Here is a 14,739-nt window from a genome sequence, read left to right on the forward strand (position 1 = left end):
TTAGGAAGCAATTAATATCACATGATACCGGAGAAGAATCCATTTTAATAATTGACCTTGGTAATTTTTGTGAATGGGAGTCGCTAACTCAAATATCAGATAAATGATGAAAACATAACATCATGAAAATAGTCAGTGTTACAAATGTTTATGTTAACGGTTCATTTATAGATCCAAAAAGGAAACTAATATAATTCAAATGATTGATAAACTAAAGGACAAATTTTACATATGGTTTTTTAGGTATTGTTTTTCACTCAGAATTAAAGTTTCAATTTGTTAATATGCATAATCATTCATGGCAGGGGAGAAGTTTTTTTCCTATGTTTAGAAATCATGAATCCTAAGAATCATTTTTTTTTGGAAACGAGTAAAATCTGTTTGGTTGACCATAGATAAATTTTCTAGAAATTAAAGAGTTATATAATATTTTTATTAATTATTTATCACATCAATAAAAGTAATATGATATTTTTATTATAATAAAAGAAAAATTAAACTTGAAAAAGTAAGTTTACTACAATGAGAAAAATTTTCTTGTTCGTGAAAAAACTTGTTAAAAAACATTTCCTAAAAATATTGTTCTCTAGGAATCTTATTTTTAACGGATATCAAACATGGGAAACTAACATTTTTATCTCAAAAGTTTCATAAAACTCAATTTTTCCCCACCAAACACCTCCTCAATTGTAGACCTGTATTTCAAATATTAACTATATGAAACTTCAATTCTAATTGAAAAATAACAAAACAATACTTATGAATTATATGTAAGTGTTGTCCTAAACTAAACTAAACCAATCAACAAAGAAAATAACTCAAATTCTAATTGAAACAAATGAAAAGATCATTTCACTGTTCTAGATAAATTTTATGATATATAATGTAAAAGTGAATTAATACCTAAATTAAGATAGTACACAGGCAAACTTCAAGAAAAGAGAATTAATGAAAGATTTCTACAATTACAAATTATTAATTCATTGAATAGAAGAAGTCCCAAAGCCTTTTGTTTTCCAGTGAAAGAACCAACAAAAAATTGGTTGAATAGAGAGCATTGCGCGCTTTAGTTGATTTGATGATAATTGAAGATAAAGATTTATTTATATTGTTTCGCTATATATTCCTATGTTGTTTTGAGGCGAAGTATGATGCTTGCCGACCTCACTTGCTAATTAGTGGAATCCAGACAACTCCCAAACCTTAAAATAGGATTAAAGTTTCACCTTTTGTTTGAAATATTTCTTACAGAAAGTAAAAGCTTCCACAATTCACGTTAAGAATCCAATTCTGTCTTGTATTTGCTCCATTTCACGCGGTTTCGTAAATCATTAGAACCCCACTTCTCTCTTTTTTTTTTCTTTTTTTCTTTCTCTTCCACTTCTCATCTCTGTCCAAACCATAGAGTTTTACTCACACCTCTTCAGCTTTCAATCATGGCAAATGTAAGGCTTTTTATTAATTTCTTGCTTTCTATTTGCAACTATGAGACTGAGAAGGCTTTTCTTGTTGCATGCCATCATCAGGTTGTGGAAGTGAAAGTCGGTTTGCACTGTGATGATTGTATCAAGAAAATCCTCAAGGCCATCAAGAAAATTGAAGGTTCTTAATTAATTTTCTCAACACCAATAACACATAATCACTTTTTGTGTTAATTAGTTTAAAATTTGTGTTCTTTGCAGATATTGAAACTTATAACGTGGACACAAAGCTGAACAAGGTCATTGTTACGGGAAACGTGACAACAGATCAAGTGATCAAAGTCCTTCAAAAAATTGGCAAGAATGCAACTGCCGGGGAAGATACTCAAACCAATAAGTGAACTTGTTTAGGATAGGACCCTTTTTTTCCCTCGAAACATATCCTTCTAAACTATGTACTCTGAAATTCAATAATCTATATATTGTGAATAGTTTAATTTTATTCTTGAATTTCAATTGCAACACTTGATATATATGTTTTTTCTTCTTTATTTAATTTTAAAAGAGAGATTAGGGAACCATTGGATGATTGATTGATTATGCAGTTCTTTAGCTGTTCTGAAGTTTCATTTCACTAACCTATGTATCCTTACATTTAATGTAACTTTTATTATGTAATTTTGTTGACAGATTTTATAATGTAAATTACTGACACGAAATTTCTATTTGGATTAAAAACAACACTAAACTGGATATAAGTCTTGTCTTTTATTTGGGAAATTTAATTTATATATACCGATATTATAAAGTTTTTTCACACTGATATTTACTTGTAAATTATTTTTTATAATAAAATTGTTACTCTTTAAAAGTTATACCTACCAACTAATTTTTAATTAATTGATAATATAAAAAACTAACAGCACATAAAAACTAAAATCTATTTAATGTTATAATCGATTTATTATTTATACAAGTGCGGATAAAGTTGAAAGAAGCAAAAAAGTGAACACTAACAACACCAAGTAAAATATTAATTGTTGGCTACCTCTTTCTCTCACGTATAATAGCGTGAAGTGTTACTACTGAACCGTGGTGCCTGATAGCAAAAAAATTATTTTTTTGTGACGGTCTTATCCTTGAGTCGTCCCTGTAATCTAGCTAAAGTAAATGTTGCGTGCGTTCGCTATTATATATATATAATTGACAATATTAACCATTAACCACAATGCATTTGTATGGCAATAGCTTTTCGATTTACGTAGTTCTGTGGATTTGCTAAAAGGTCTCAAGTTAATATGATTTGTATCCTCCACACCCAAGTTGTATAAATATAGATATAAATATTTCCTGGCTTTGCTACAAGTCTATAGCCACCTTACTTGAAGGCAAACCGTTAAATATGTCAAATGCAAAATACAAGGTCAACCTCTTATTCTCTTGTGTATACTTCTTCATGGGTTTAGAGCACTGTTATCCTTCCTCTTGTTTTTCTCAAGGAAATTAAAGTACTTTTTAACAATAAGCACAAGAACAACTAAGGTTTTTTTTTTCCTCCTTGATATTGATTCACAAATATGGCCGCTGTATCTGAAATTGGAAACAAGACATTGGTATGCCAAAATCCCCACAGTTTTGGTCACTTTGATGTCTGGCACCGAGGCAACCCATTAGAATCCCCCACTTGTCTTCTCTTTCTGCAGGTCTCTATGATGACCATAGTCACACAGATAATGGACGCATGTCTCAAGCCACTAGGTCAATCCTCCCTTGTATCCCAGATTCTTGTAAGCTTTCTCTACATTTTACAAGGTGTTTAATGATGGTCACTAGAATCAGTGCTCTATGACCATGTAATTCTAAATATCTACAGAAATATTAGTAACACTCCTTTGAATACATTTTTTAGTATAGATTAAAATTTGTTAAATACTATAAAGTTTGGTGGTTATGCATTTTACAAGAAAGACACTTGTAGATTGACAGGACTATGATAGCTGTAATAATTTCTCGTGATAGTGTGTGTTGCTACCACTCCTATCACCAATAATGTAAAAATGTGATTTGTGTATCAATAATGTAAAAATAGCGTGTTGTTAACAAATGATGCATGGTAACAGGGTGGAGTGCTGTTTGGCCCCTCAATGTTGGGGAACAAAAACATTCTGGGGCAAACCTTATTTCCTGTGAAGGGTGCTGTAGTGCTTGAAACAGTTGCATCGTTTGGCCTTATGTTCTTCTTCTTCATATGGTGTGTTAAAATGGATGTTGCCACATTGATGAAGACTGAAAAGCTGGCCATCACTGTTGGTATTTCTGTGTTCGCATTTACATTGGTAATCCCTACTGGACTAGCAATTCTGTTGAGGAAATATGCTACAATGGACAGCAGCCTTGCACAGGCACTGCCCTTTATGGCTCTCTCACAAACCTTAACTGTATTCATTAGCATAGCAGTGCTCTTGAAAGATCTCAAAGTCCTTAACACTGATATGGGACGTTTAACCATGTCAGCAGCAATGTTTGCTGATATAGCTGGCTTTACCTTGACAGTGATCATTTTTGCTGTACTGCAGAATCAGAGTGGTAGCTTTCTGACACTAGCAGGCCTCCTTCTGTCCGTAGTTGCACTCTTTCTTGCTGTTATATTTGTGATGAGGCCAGCAATACTTTGGACGGTAAAGTACTCAGGTGGCGGTTCGGTTAATGAAAGCTGCGTTGTTTGCATCTTTCTCTTAGTTCTCTTATCTGCATTTATCAGTGAGTTAATTGGACAGCATTTTATTATGGGACCAATAATTTTAGGCCTGGCTGTTCCAGAAGGGCCACCCATAGGAACAGCTTTGTTGAGTAAATTGGAGACAATCTGTATGGGATTTCTTTATCCAATCTACCTCGCTGTTAATGGATTGCAAACTGATATCTTCAAAATTGACTTGCAATCTCTGTGGATTGTGGGTCTCATACTGATGGTGGCTTTCGTTGTAAAGATTTGTGCTGTCATGTTGCCAGGATACTTTTACAATCTACCCATGAAACAATGTTGTGTCATTGGCCTCCTTCTAAATGGAAGGGGTATAGCCGAGCTTACCATGTACAATATGTGGATTGGAAGCAAGGTATGTATCTATGTATGTGCATATGAGATTGAGACTAGTGAATTTAATTTCAAATTGATGCCAAAAATGTGTTTCAGGTCGTCAAAATTAGTCTTAAGGCACTGGGATTCACTGATTATAAAAATAAGAATACCGAATACCGAAATTATCATTTTTAAAGTATATGGATGAAACAACAAGTCGTTGGTTAGTGTAGTATTGGACTTCATTCCCTTAAACAGGATCTTAGATTCGAGTCTTGTAGATGAAAAAAATATAATTGGGAGGGACAACCCTACTAGAGGTGGTCAGCCAGATTCTTCAACAGAGATTGATTATCAGCAAAGTTAATGATATTCCGTACCAAATAATATGGTTAACAAAAAAGTATATGGATTAAGACTAAGGTTAATTGAGGGACATAATAAAACACATTTTACCCGGTTGATTAACTAACAGTCTAATACTTGTTCTCTTGTCTATGGTAGTTAATATCGGAACAAGAGTTCGCTTTGATGGTGGCCTCCATTGTAGTAGTAAACGCTATCCTAGCACCAATCGTAAAATACACATATGATCCTTCAGAACAATATCAGACCGGAAGAAGATGCACAATTCAGCATACTGGGCGAGATATGGAGCTCCGAGTCATGGTGTGCATTCACAACAATGAAAACCTCCCAACAATCCTGAACCTCTTAGAAGCATCCTATGCAAGCAGAGAGAGCAAGATTGGGGTCACAGCATTAGTCCTAGTGGAGCTTCAAGGAAGAGCCAGGCCTATTCTTGTTGATAACCAAAACCAACTCCATGATGAGCTGCGCTCAATGTCTTGCAACGCAAGTCACATTGAGAATGCATTGAGGCAATATGGACAACAGAACGAAGGATATGTATCTGTTCAATCTTTCACTTCAATCTCCACCTTTGAAACCATGTATGATGATATTTGTAGAATTTCATTAGAGAGTGGATCCAACATTTTGATCTTGCCATTCCACAAGAGGTGGGAAATTGATGGCACCGTTGAGATTTCTCATAGGACCATCCAAACCATGAACATTAATGTCCTCCAAAGGGCCCCATGTTCGGTGGGAATTCTAGTTGATAGGAGCATCTTGAATCCTTCTCCTTCACTCTTGATGGCTAGAGCAGCATTCTATGTCGTGGTGTTCTTCATTGGCGGTCAAGATGACATGGAGACATTAGCCTATGCCACTAGAATGGCTAGGCATGAATGTGTGTATGTAACCGTGGTAAGGTTCCTTCTATTTGGAGAGGAGAATTCTAAAGATAGAAAACGTGACAGCGATCTTATAGATGAGTATAGATACTATAATGCCAGAAATCGTAGGTTTGAGATTCTGGAAGAATTGGTGAAAGATGGGATAGAGATGTCAACATGTATAAGAAGATTGATAGATTATTTTGATCTAGTGATGGTGGGAAGGGAGCATCCAGAGAGTGTTATTTTTCAGGGACATGATGAATGGAGTGAGTGTCAAGAGCTAGGGATCATTGGAGACATGCTAGCATCACCAGATTTTGTGACCAAGGCATCGTTGTTGGTGGTGCAACAACAGAGAATAAGAGGGAGGCTTGTTACACATAATGTGAATGCCACTCCAGTGCCTAATCAAAGAGATCAGCTCCTACATGATGTTCCAATTCATGAAACCTTTAGTCCTTCATGTACTATTTCAGTGGACAAATATGACAAAATGTAGATAGATTCCTGTGTTTAGTGAATTTTCCTTGTCGATATATATATCATGCAAATCACAGATTTTCATTTAAAACCACAATATAATGTTACTTTCGACAAAGCCATGAAAAAATAAAATTGATCATCACATATGGTTAGTACTTGATACTAATACATTGCCCTCACTTAATAATTTTGAATTAAAAAAAATACTTGAATAGTGGAATGGTACTAACTTCCTTAAAGGTGTGAAGAGGCATAAATGGAAAAATGTGATTTTATTTAATATAAATGGCTAAATGAGTAAACCATGTTTGGTTCTGCACAATAGTTATGAACGTTCAAAGTCTGTCCTACCCAACTTTGCATGATATTCAACCTTACGGGCATGTAATGAGGAAATCCCCTTAATTTTACTAAAATAAAAATCAAAACAAGGATAAAAATAAAATACAGATAAAAAATCCTTAAGCTACAAGTCTAATCAGAAAGAAAAAAATATGATCCAGAATCATCAAATGTTTACAATTCCAATTAATCTCTTTGTAACACGTAATGTTAATTCTTTTCGTAAATTAAAAAAATTCAACTACATGTTGTGTAAATTTACAAAAATTATATACACATAACAATCTCAAATCAAAAAATAATTTCTGAATGCTCATCCACAGAAAGGTTTAAACTGCACGTCTTCACAAGGTGGATTCCTTAATACAGTCAGTGTATATATATAAACCTAAAAGTAATTTATTAGAAGGTGCTAATAAGTTGGTGAAGCAAGCCAATCTTTCCATAAAGCAATGGTCATGGAAGGTGATACTTGGAAAGAAAGTACCTGAATTTCTTGGTAAAGCAAGAAATTATGTAAACAAAGACATTGGCGTCAGGAAACAGCATCTCCATTTTAAGTGCCAATTTATGGTGCGTATTCAAACATCATGTCAAATAAAAGAAAGAAATTCTTACGACTTTGTACCATTTCATGCTGTAATTGAGGGGTACACATTTTTTTTCCAACAACTTGAGGGGTACACGTTGAACAGAACCTAAACCGTTCTCGTCGAATAATACCGATTCGACAAATAAAAAATGAATAAATTATATTGGCAAAAAAAAAAATAGAATAAATTATACTTTATTTTCCAACTATTTCTTACTTTTTTAGTTTTCTCTCTCTCTCTATAAGTTATATATTTATATACAAAAAGACGAAATTCGTAAGGCAATCTTATTGGTATTATAATTTTCTCTACTGATTATGTCTAACCATTTATACACACACACACACACACATATATATATATATATATATATATATATATTATTACTTGTTAAATAAAATCAGAAAAATGTTGTAATCACTTTCAAAACTGTAGTTAATAAACCTTAACTAAATCAAGCAAAAACAATGGATAAGATGGAAGTTTAGTGATACAAAAATATATACAGGTATAGTGAGAATAAAAAAGTTGAGGAAGTGTGAAATCTACGTGAAGATGAAGGATGAAAATTGGTTAAGTTAGGTTAGGTTAGATTTTATAAAATATGTATGAGTTTGATTTGTTTTTTAAGGTTCGAGCTTAGTTTATATATTTAGTTGATATAGACTACATTTAAAAGACTGACTTAAAAGTCTCTTTAAAATACATAATAATAACGAAAATGGATTAAGTTAGATTTGTTTTTTTTTCTTTTTACTGGGTAGTTAGATTAGGTTAATCTTTATAAAACATGAATTTGATTTGTTTTTTTTTTCAAAAAAAATTAAGGTTCAAGCTTAATTTATTTAGTTGATATAGACCACTTTCAAAAATCTGACTTACAAGTCTCTTTAGAATTCATAATAGTGACACTTGATTAAGTTAGATTAGACTTTATAAAACACGAGTTTGATTTTTTTTTTTAATAATAATTAAGGTTCTAGCTTATATATATTATATAGTTGATATAGACTACTTTCAAAAGTCTGACTTAAAAGTCTCTTTAGTATACATAATAATATAACCTTTTAATTTAGTTTAAAAATTTGTCCCTAAATAAATTAATAAATCCAAACTTATATACAAGTTAATAGGTTTAAGTCTTAATATATATATATATATATATATATATATATATATATATATATATATATATATATATATATATATATATATATAGAGAGAGAGAGAGAGAGAGAGAGGGTCATTTTATACGAGTGAGAAAATTTAAATATTATTATGAATTGTCAAAATTAAAATACACACATGCCACATGATTTTCTTAAAAAAATTACGTAACTTTTTTTTACAAAAATAATCATATGGTTTTAAAAACTAATTTAAATAATTTATATATAACTATATCAGTTAAATTTGTTTCATAAAATAAGTATATCAGTTATTTTACAAAATTATAAGTATTCATAAAATAAATACAAAATGATAAGTACCAAGTGTATGGATCAGCTTATGCGATGTTGTTCCAATGTAACTAATAATCTTAAATTCGAGTATTGAATCGAATATGCAATTCATTTAAATACTTTAAGAGATAATTTGTTTACTCGTAATAATTTTATTTGACTTAAGTAAAGTTTTCTCATATAAAAAATACATATAGTCTATAAAAAAAACATTTTCTGACTAAATATATTTTCACAGGCTCCACACAAAAAGGAAATAACAAAGTTTTAAGAGAATGTATATTTACACTCATCAGTTTGTTAAAGTTAAAATTAAAATGGAGTAGAAATTGAGAGAAAAGAGAGGAAATATTTAAAATAAAGGTTGATTTGTATAAATAAAATGTGAAGGAAAGAAATAAAAAACTGGTGAGTATTACTCAAAATTATCTTTATACTGATGAAAGGAAAACTGATAAAGAAAGTAAACACTAAAAAAAGAGACCAACTTACAACTAACATTTACTTCGAGCATAGTTAATTAAGTGTTTGGGACATAATATTGTTTCTATAACTAAGTCTTACGTAGATTAAGGTTTACGAGACCTATCCTAAAAACATGAATTGAAACTAGTATCACCTGTCTTCTGGGCTCAATCCTGGGGATTCATAAAGACATTTCTTGAACAATCAAAGGGGTTATATGAATGGTTTAACGATCATTAATGTGATATTGATTGACAACCGATCAATGCTAGATATATAGGCTTAAAATCCTGTATCAGTCTACAGACGACTAATATGATGTAAAATTCCTTAGTTTTAAGTGCTTTTGAACATCAAGAGACTTAAAGTTCCGTGTTGGTTGACAAACAAATGGTATGATATATAATCCTTCAACGTAAACACGAAAAAAAAACTTATAATCTCGTGCCAATCATCGATACAGTACAAATAATAAATTAAAATGCAATTTTTTTCTTGTTCTTATTTTTTCTTATTTCTCTTAAACTAGATACTATCGAATCCATTCTATTTCTTATCTGTTTCCATTATTCTACTTCTCACTTATTTTCATTACTTTATTCCTTTCTTTTATGTTTCTATCCACTTTATTTATCACCTATTTCTTTCTTTCTTACCGAATACTAAACAAGCCTTGTGATCCGAAAGCCCGAAACAATCATTTTTTATGAAACAGCTTACACTCTGGTGGTGTGTTGTGTATAGTTAAATAAGCTTTTAAAAATATGGTAAATTATAAGGTGAGGGACCAAAATGTGAGATTGAAAATAACCGTTTCATATATTATTCAAATAAATAAATGGCTAAAATTGAATCATTCTCCGCATATAATGACCACCCATTTATTTTATTAATATATCTAACAATTATTTTTAACTCCATATAGGCATTTTTGACCCTCATCTTAAAACTCACCTCAAGAAATATATAGTTATTTTAATTAAATTAGTACTCAACTTCAAATTAATTATTAGACAAGTGTTGTTTTTTAACCATTTATCAAATTAGGAACTTTATGTCACGTTATCCTAAAATCGTTACATAAATTTTTAATGTCACGATACAATTTTTTAGAAGAAAAATTTGTCTGAAACCCATATGACATGGGATGCATTAGTCAAAGTAACACTTCCTAAATCATCAACTTAGTTAGTGGCATGCAACATGGCGTTAACCTATTTTTTTTTTTCTAGAAAAAAAAAAACATATAAATATCACCAGCTGATGTCGCGCCACCTTCAACGCCCAGCCCAGTGTAGGCGCACTATGAAATCAATGCAGTCAGTTTTGTCATGTCAGACTTGCAAAAAAATCTCCAAAATTATATCACACTTAATAAATTTTATAAAGTATTATGCATAATATTTTTTTAAAGTTATTATGCATAGTATCTTAAAAGTTTCATTACCACTATTTTTCATTAGATAAACTTATTTAATACTTTGTGTAGGCTCATATATAACCAAAAAGTAATCTTGAATGCTAGATTTAAATATAAATAAATTTATTTTATCTTATTTTATTTTAATAATTTTTTTATTCATCATGAAAGATATTGTAAAAATAATTTTATTTTCCCTTTGAGATTAAAAAAAATTAAATGATATGAACCAACCTTTTAATTAATATGAAATTAGTTATTTTTATTTATATATAACTTTAGATAACATATTTTTACTCAAAAGACTAAATTAGGTGGGAATGATGGTCAGATTAAGTGTTGTGGAATTATTGAAGTCTTATATTCAAAGTCCTAACTTATAACTATATTAAATACTTAAAAGTTTTTTATCATCTATAACCATCATATTCAATTCTAAAAGAATTGTTTCTACTAAAAAAAAATCCGTGACTCAGAAAAAAAACATTACTTGGGTTGATTTTTGTAGCATCTAATATAATTAGGTGTTGACTCTAATTTTTATTTTGACGGAAGAAAGTTCAGAATGACGAGAAAGTGTTGAAGCAATATTGGTTGTCGACTTGTCGTGTCTGAGACGTGTACGTGTACCTTCCTTACCTAAAAAATGACAATTAAAAAGTGTTTATTCGGGACGCGCTTAACCAACTTCACAATTTTTTAAGTACCACTCCGGGTGCTATGTTACATGGGCGTCAGTCTATTTTTTTTTTCTTTTTAACTAAGAAAAATTAGTATTTTAACCAATTATATAATTGTGAGATTAAATATTTAAAATATATAATTAAAATTTATAATAAATATTTTTTTAAAATATATTAATTATATTTGTATTTATAATGAATAATTTATATAATAATATAAAATTATTTTTAGTTATTGATATTAAAAATACAGATGAAAAAAATATATTGAAAGAGATGAAAGGTTGAGAATTTTTTTAAAAATATTGTTATTGAAAAATTATTAGAAAAATTCATTGAAGAATAGTTTTAAAAAAATTCTCATTCAAGATAATTATTCTTATATATATAAATTTATAAATGATTTCATGTAATACGAAAAATTGTTAATCCACATGACAATCTTAGCGAAGTGGCAAAACTGCCTTGGTAAAAAAATTTCATAAGATAATCCCTTTTAAATAATTAATTTGTAATTAATATTGTGCCATCCTCGTTACCTTCTGTTCATTTAGCTTTAAGAACAAATTTATGTTTCGCATCACGTAACGTGTGTGTTTGGAAGCGTTGAAACCACATTTAATGAAAGAAAAAAAAAACATATTCTAAGACACAAGCAACAAAAGGAAGGTTTCTTTAACGTCAGTTAGGTTGAGATAAATGCGTACGCAAAAACAGTTAAATGATTAGCTTTTAGAAAAAGTTAGAGGTTATAAGAAAACATAGGGAAATGTCACTAATTTGTTATACTTTCAATAATCAAGATGTTAGTTTTCTCTTTCAAAAACATATTAACTTGTTCTCTAATTACCATTTTTAATTTTTAACTACATTTATTATAAATACTTTAGTGAAAAACTCATAGCAGCTATTCCAGTTCTGTTCATGTAAATATCGTAGAAGATAATTGCATTTTTTTCCTTTTCTTTTTCTAAAACAAGAAACGTGTGAGGAATCTTAAGAATTAAGATGCTAATTTAAAAAGTTGCTGAGTTAGAGCATAAAAGTTCAAATAAAAAATAAATGAATAGACAAACTATTAAATTATTAATAGCCTTAGCCTTGAATCTGATGCAGACGTGTATGGCAATGGACATAGAAGCATTAAATAGGCCTCGTTACATTCAAGTTTCAACCAAATTGGCAGGGAAAATCCTCTGATACTGTTGTTTTCCTGAAACCATCACAATTTGTTTCTCAATCATGTCAACCTCATCCTCTTCCCAAAGCCTCAAAATTGGCATAGTTGGATTCGGCAACTTTGGCCAGTTTCTGGCCAAGACAATGATAAAACAAGGCCACACTCTCACAGCAACTTCTCGATCTGATTACTCTGAACTTTGTCTCCAAATGGGCATCCATTTTTTCAGGTAAGTCAAACCAAACCAAACCATGCATAAATACATACACACTTGCACCATTTTGCTGGAAATCCCACGTGGATCAGTGATATAGTCAAAATAGTGTATATAAATAGAGAACAATTTTTCACTTACGAGCTGATTTTGTGAAGTTAAAGTCTAAAGGCAAATTCTAAGACATTTCATGTTCCGTATGTCAAACATTACGCAGGGATGTCAGCGCATTCCTTACCGCAGACATAGATGTCATAGTGTTGTGCACATCGATATTATCGCTATCCGAGGTTGTCGGGTCAATGCCACTCACCTCCCTGAAGCGACCAACGCTCTTTGTTGATGTTCTTTCTGTCAAAGAGCACCCAAGAGAGCTTCTACTGCGAGAGTTGCCAGAGGATTCGGACATACTCTGCACGCACCCAATGTTTGGTCCTCAGACTGCCAAGAATGGATGGACAGATCACACTTTCATGTATGACAAAGTTCGGATAAGAGACGAAGTTATCTGCTCTAATTTCATCCAAATTTTTGCTACTGAGGTAGGTTAATATCCTTTGTCAATACCCATCAATCACGAAAGAAGAAAGAATCATTTTTTTTTTTTTTTATTGGGCCAGTTTAATTATGTTAATCAAGAAGAAAGAAACAGAGAGGGTGGAAGCTAAGTAACTTCAGACGTTTGCATTTGATAAATCAAGATACAAGATAAATCTATGTTGTAAAAAATGTAAAGTCTCAGTCCCACATCTAACAGAGGTAAGGATTACCATCACCTTACCCTTATAAGTTATTTGTTGATTTGAGTTAGGCCTAAATTTAAACTTACAAAGTATCAAAGGTTATCTTGGATCTATTAATAGGTCACTTATCATATTACCTACACACAAAACCCAATAATGTGGACCGTGAGAGGGTGTATTGAGAAATATCAACACGTTGATTTTGTGAGGTTAAGCTAGGCCAAGTCCAAATTGAAAGAATCTAAGCATACAATCCTACAGCCAAGGTTATAGAACCTCAACGTCATTATTGAAAACAAATGCATATTAAACAATTCAATCTTCAATTCTCCCCTGGACTGAGTTTGAACTAATTCTTCATAAGTTTGGACCATTGTTGCTTGGTTTACAAAAGAATCACAAAAATCAGTTGTGAATGCCTTACATTTATGATTCATCCGGGGTACATCTATTTCACTGTGTTTTGTTACTTTTGTATTACGCAGGGTTGCAAGATGGTACAGATGTCCTGTGAGGAACATGACAGAGCAGCTGCTAAGAGCCAATTTATCACTCACACAATTGGCAGGTATGCAGCTTCCTACATATCTAATAAACCATTGAGAAGCACTAATATAAATGCTCACTAGATGTAACTTTTGGCTGCTTCTTGATCAGGACACTGGGAGAAATGGATATTCAATCCACACCTATTGACACTAAGGGCTTCGAGACACTTGTTAAATTGGTAAAGAGTTGTTAACATTTCCCCTACTTTCTCTAAAAAAATTCCTTTATATGTGGTTATGTATCATATGGAAAAGTTACTTGCAGAAGGAGACGATGATGAGAAATAGTTTTGATTTGTATAGTGGATTATTCGTGTATAACAGATTCGCCAGACAAGAGGTAATGGAACTGCCAACGAAATGCTTATTTACTTTTAAATTCCATTTTAAAGCACTGAACCAAGTACCCCAAGATAGACTCATGAATTGTGAAAAATATGCAGCTGGAAAACCTTGAACATGCCTTGCACAAAGTCAAAGAAACGCTGATGATACAAAGGACGAATGGGGAGCAGGGTCATAAAAGAACTGAAAGTTGATGCATATTTATTTTACAAGATATTTTCTCTAACTCTCAAATATCCTCCTGCAGTTCCAATTATAAATTACTCTTATTTCAGTTTCCTTTTACCAAAATTGAAGTTCAATTAATAAACCAAAGAGACTGGTATATGTTCAATCACATGCGATAAAAATGTTCCACGTTCTTGTTCCGAGCAGATTCTTTGTAATTTCATAAAGTTAGAGAAAAGAAAAAAAAAACAGACATTTAGTCGCCAATGCCTAAAACCATATAATAACTCCACAGTTTGGTTCTCTGAATGAATTCCCTTCATTTTAATCCAAATCTCAACTACC

General features: G+C 31.3%; 3 protein-coding genes across 3 annotated transcripts; all 3 read left to right on the forward strand.

The window, feature by feature from the left end:
• The first annotated feature begins 1,164 nt into the window (after positions 1-1,164).
• Positions 1,165-1,954, forward strand: LOC100779174 (copper transport protein CCH). The gene is made up of 3 exons (XM_003552780.5): positions 1,165-1,445; positions 1,527-1,602; positions 1,683-1,954. The coding sequence occupies exons 1-3, from the start codon at positions 1,437-1,439 to the stop codon at positions 1,820-1,822; spliced, it is 225 nt and encodes a 74-aa protein (XP_003552828.1). The 5' UTR covers positions 1,165-1,436; the 3' UTR covers positions 1,823-1,954.
• A 623-nt stretch (positions 1,955-2,577) lies between these two features.
• LOC100779700 (cation/H(+) antiporter 15) lies at positions 2,578-6,402 on the forward strand. Its single transcript, XM_003552781.5, has 3 exons — positions 2,578-3,208; positions 3,542-4,540; positions 5,008-6,402. Exons 1-3 carry the CDS (start codon positions 2,999-3,001, stop codon positions 6,244-6,246), a joined length of 2,448 nt encoding a protein of 815 aa, XP_003552829.1. The 5' UTR covers positions 2,578-2,998; the 3' UTR covers positions 6,247-6,402.
• Positions 6,403-12,310: 5,908 nt separating this feature from the next.
• PDH1 (prephenate dehydrogenase 1) lies at positions 12,311-14,598 on the forward strand. The gene is made up of 6 exons (NM_001317596.2): positions 12,311-12,605; positions 12,808-13,132; positions 13,819-13,901; positions 13,991-14,060; positions 14,147-14,221; positions 14,325-14,598. The coding sequence occupies exons 1-6, from the start codon at positions 12,439-12,441 to the stop codon at positions 14,418-14,420; spliced, it is 816 nt and encodes a 271-aa protein (NP_001304525.1). The 5' UTR covers positions 12,311-12,438; the 3' UTR covers positions 14,421-14,598.
• Positions 14,599-14,739: the final 141 nt, after the last annotated feature.

This window comes from Glycine max, chromosome 18, assembly GCF_000004515.6.
Source record: "Glycine max cultivar Williams 82 chromosome 18, Glycine_max_v4.0, whole genome shotgun sequence".
NCBI lineage: Eukaryota > Viridiplantae > Streptophyta > Magnoliopsida > Fabales > Fabaceae > Glycine > Glycine max.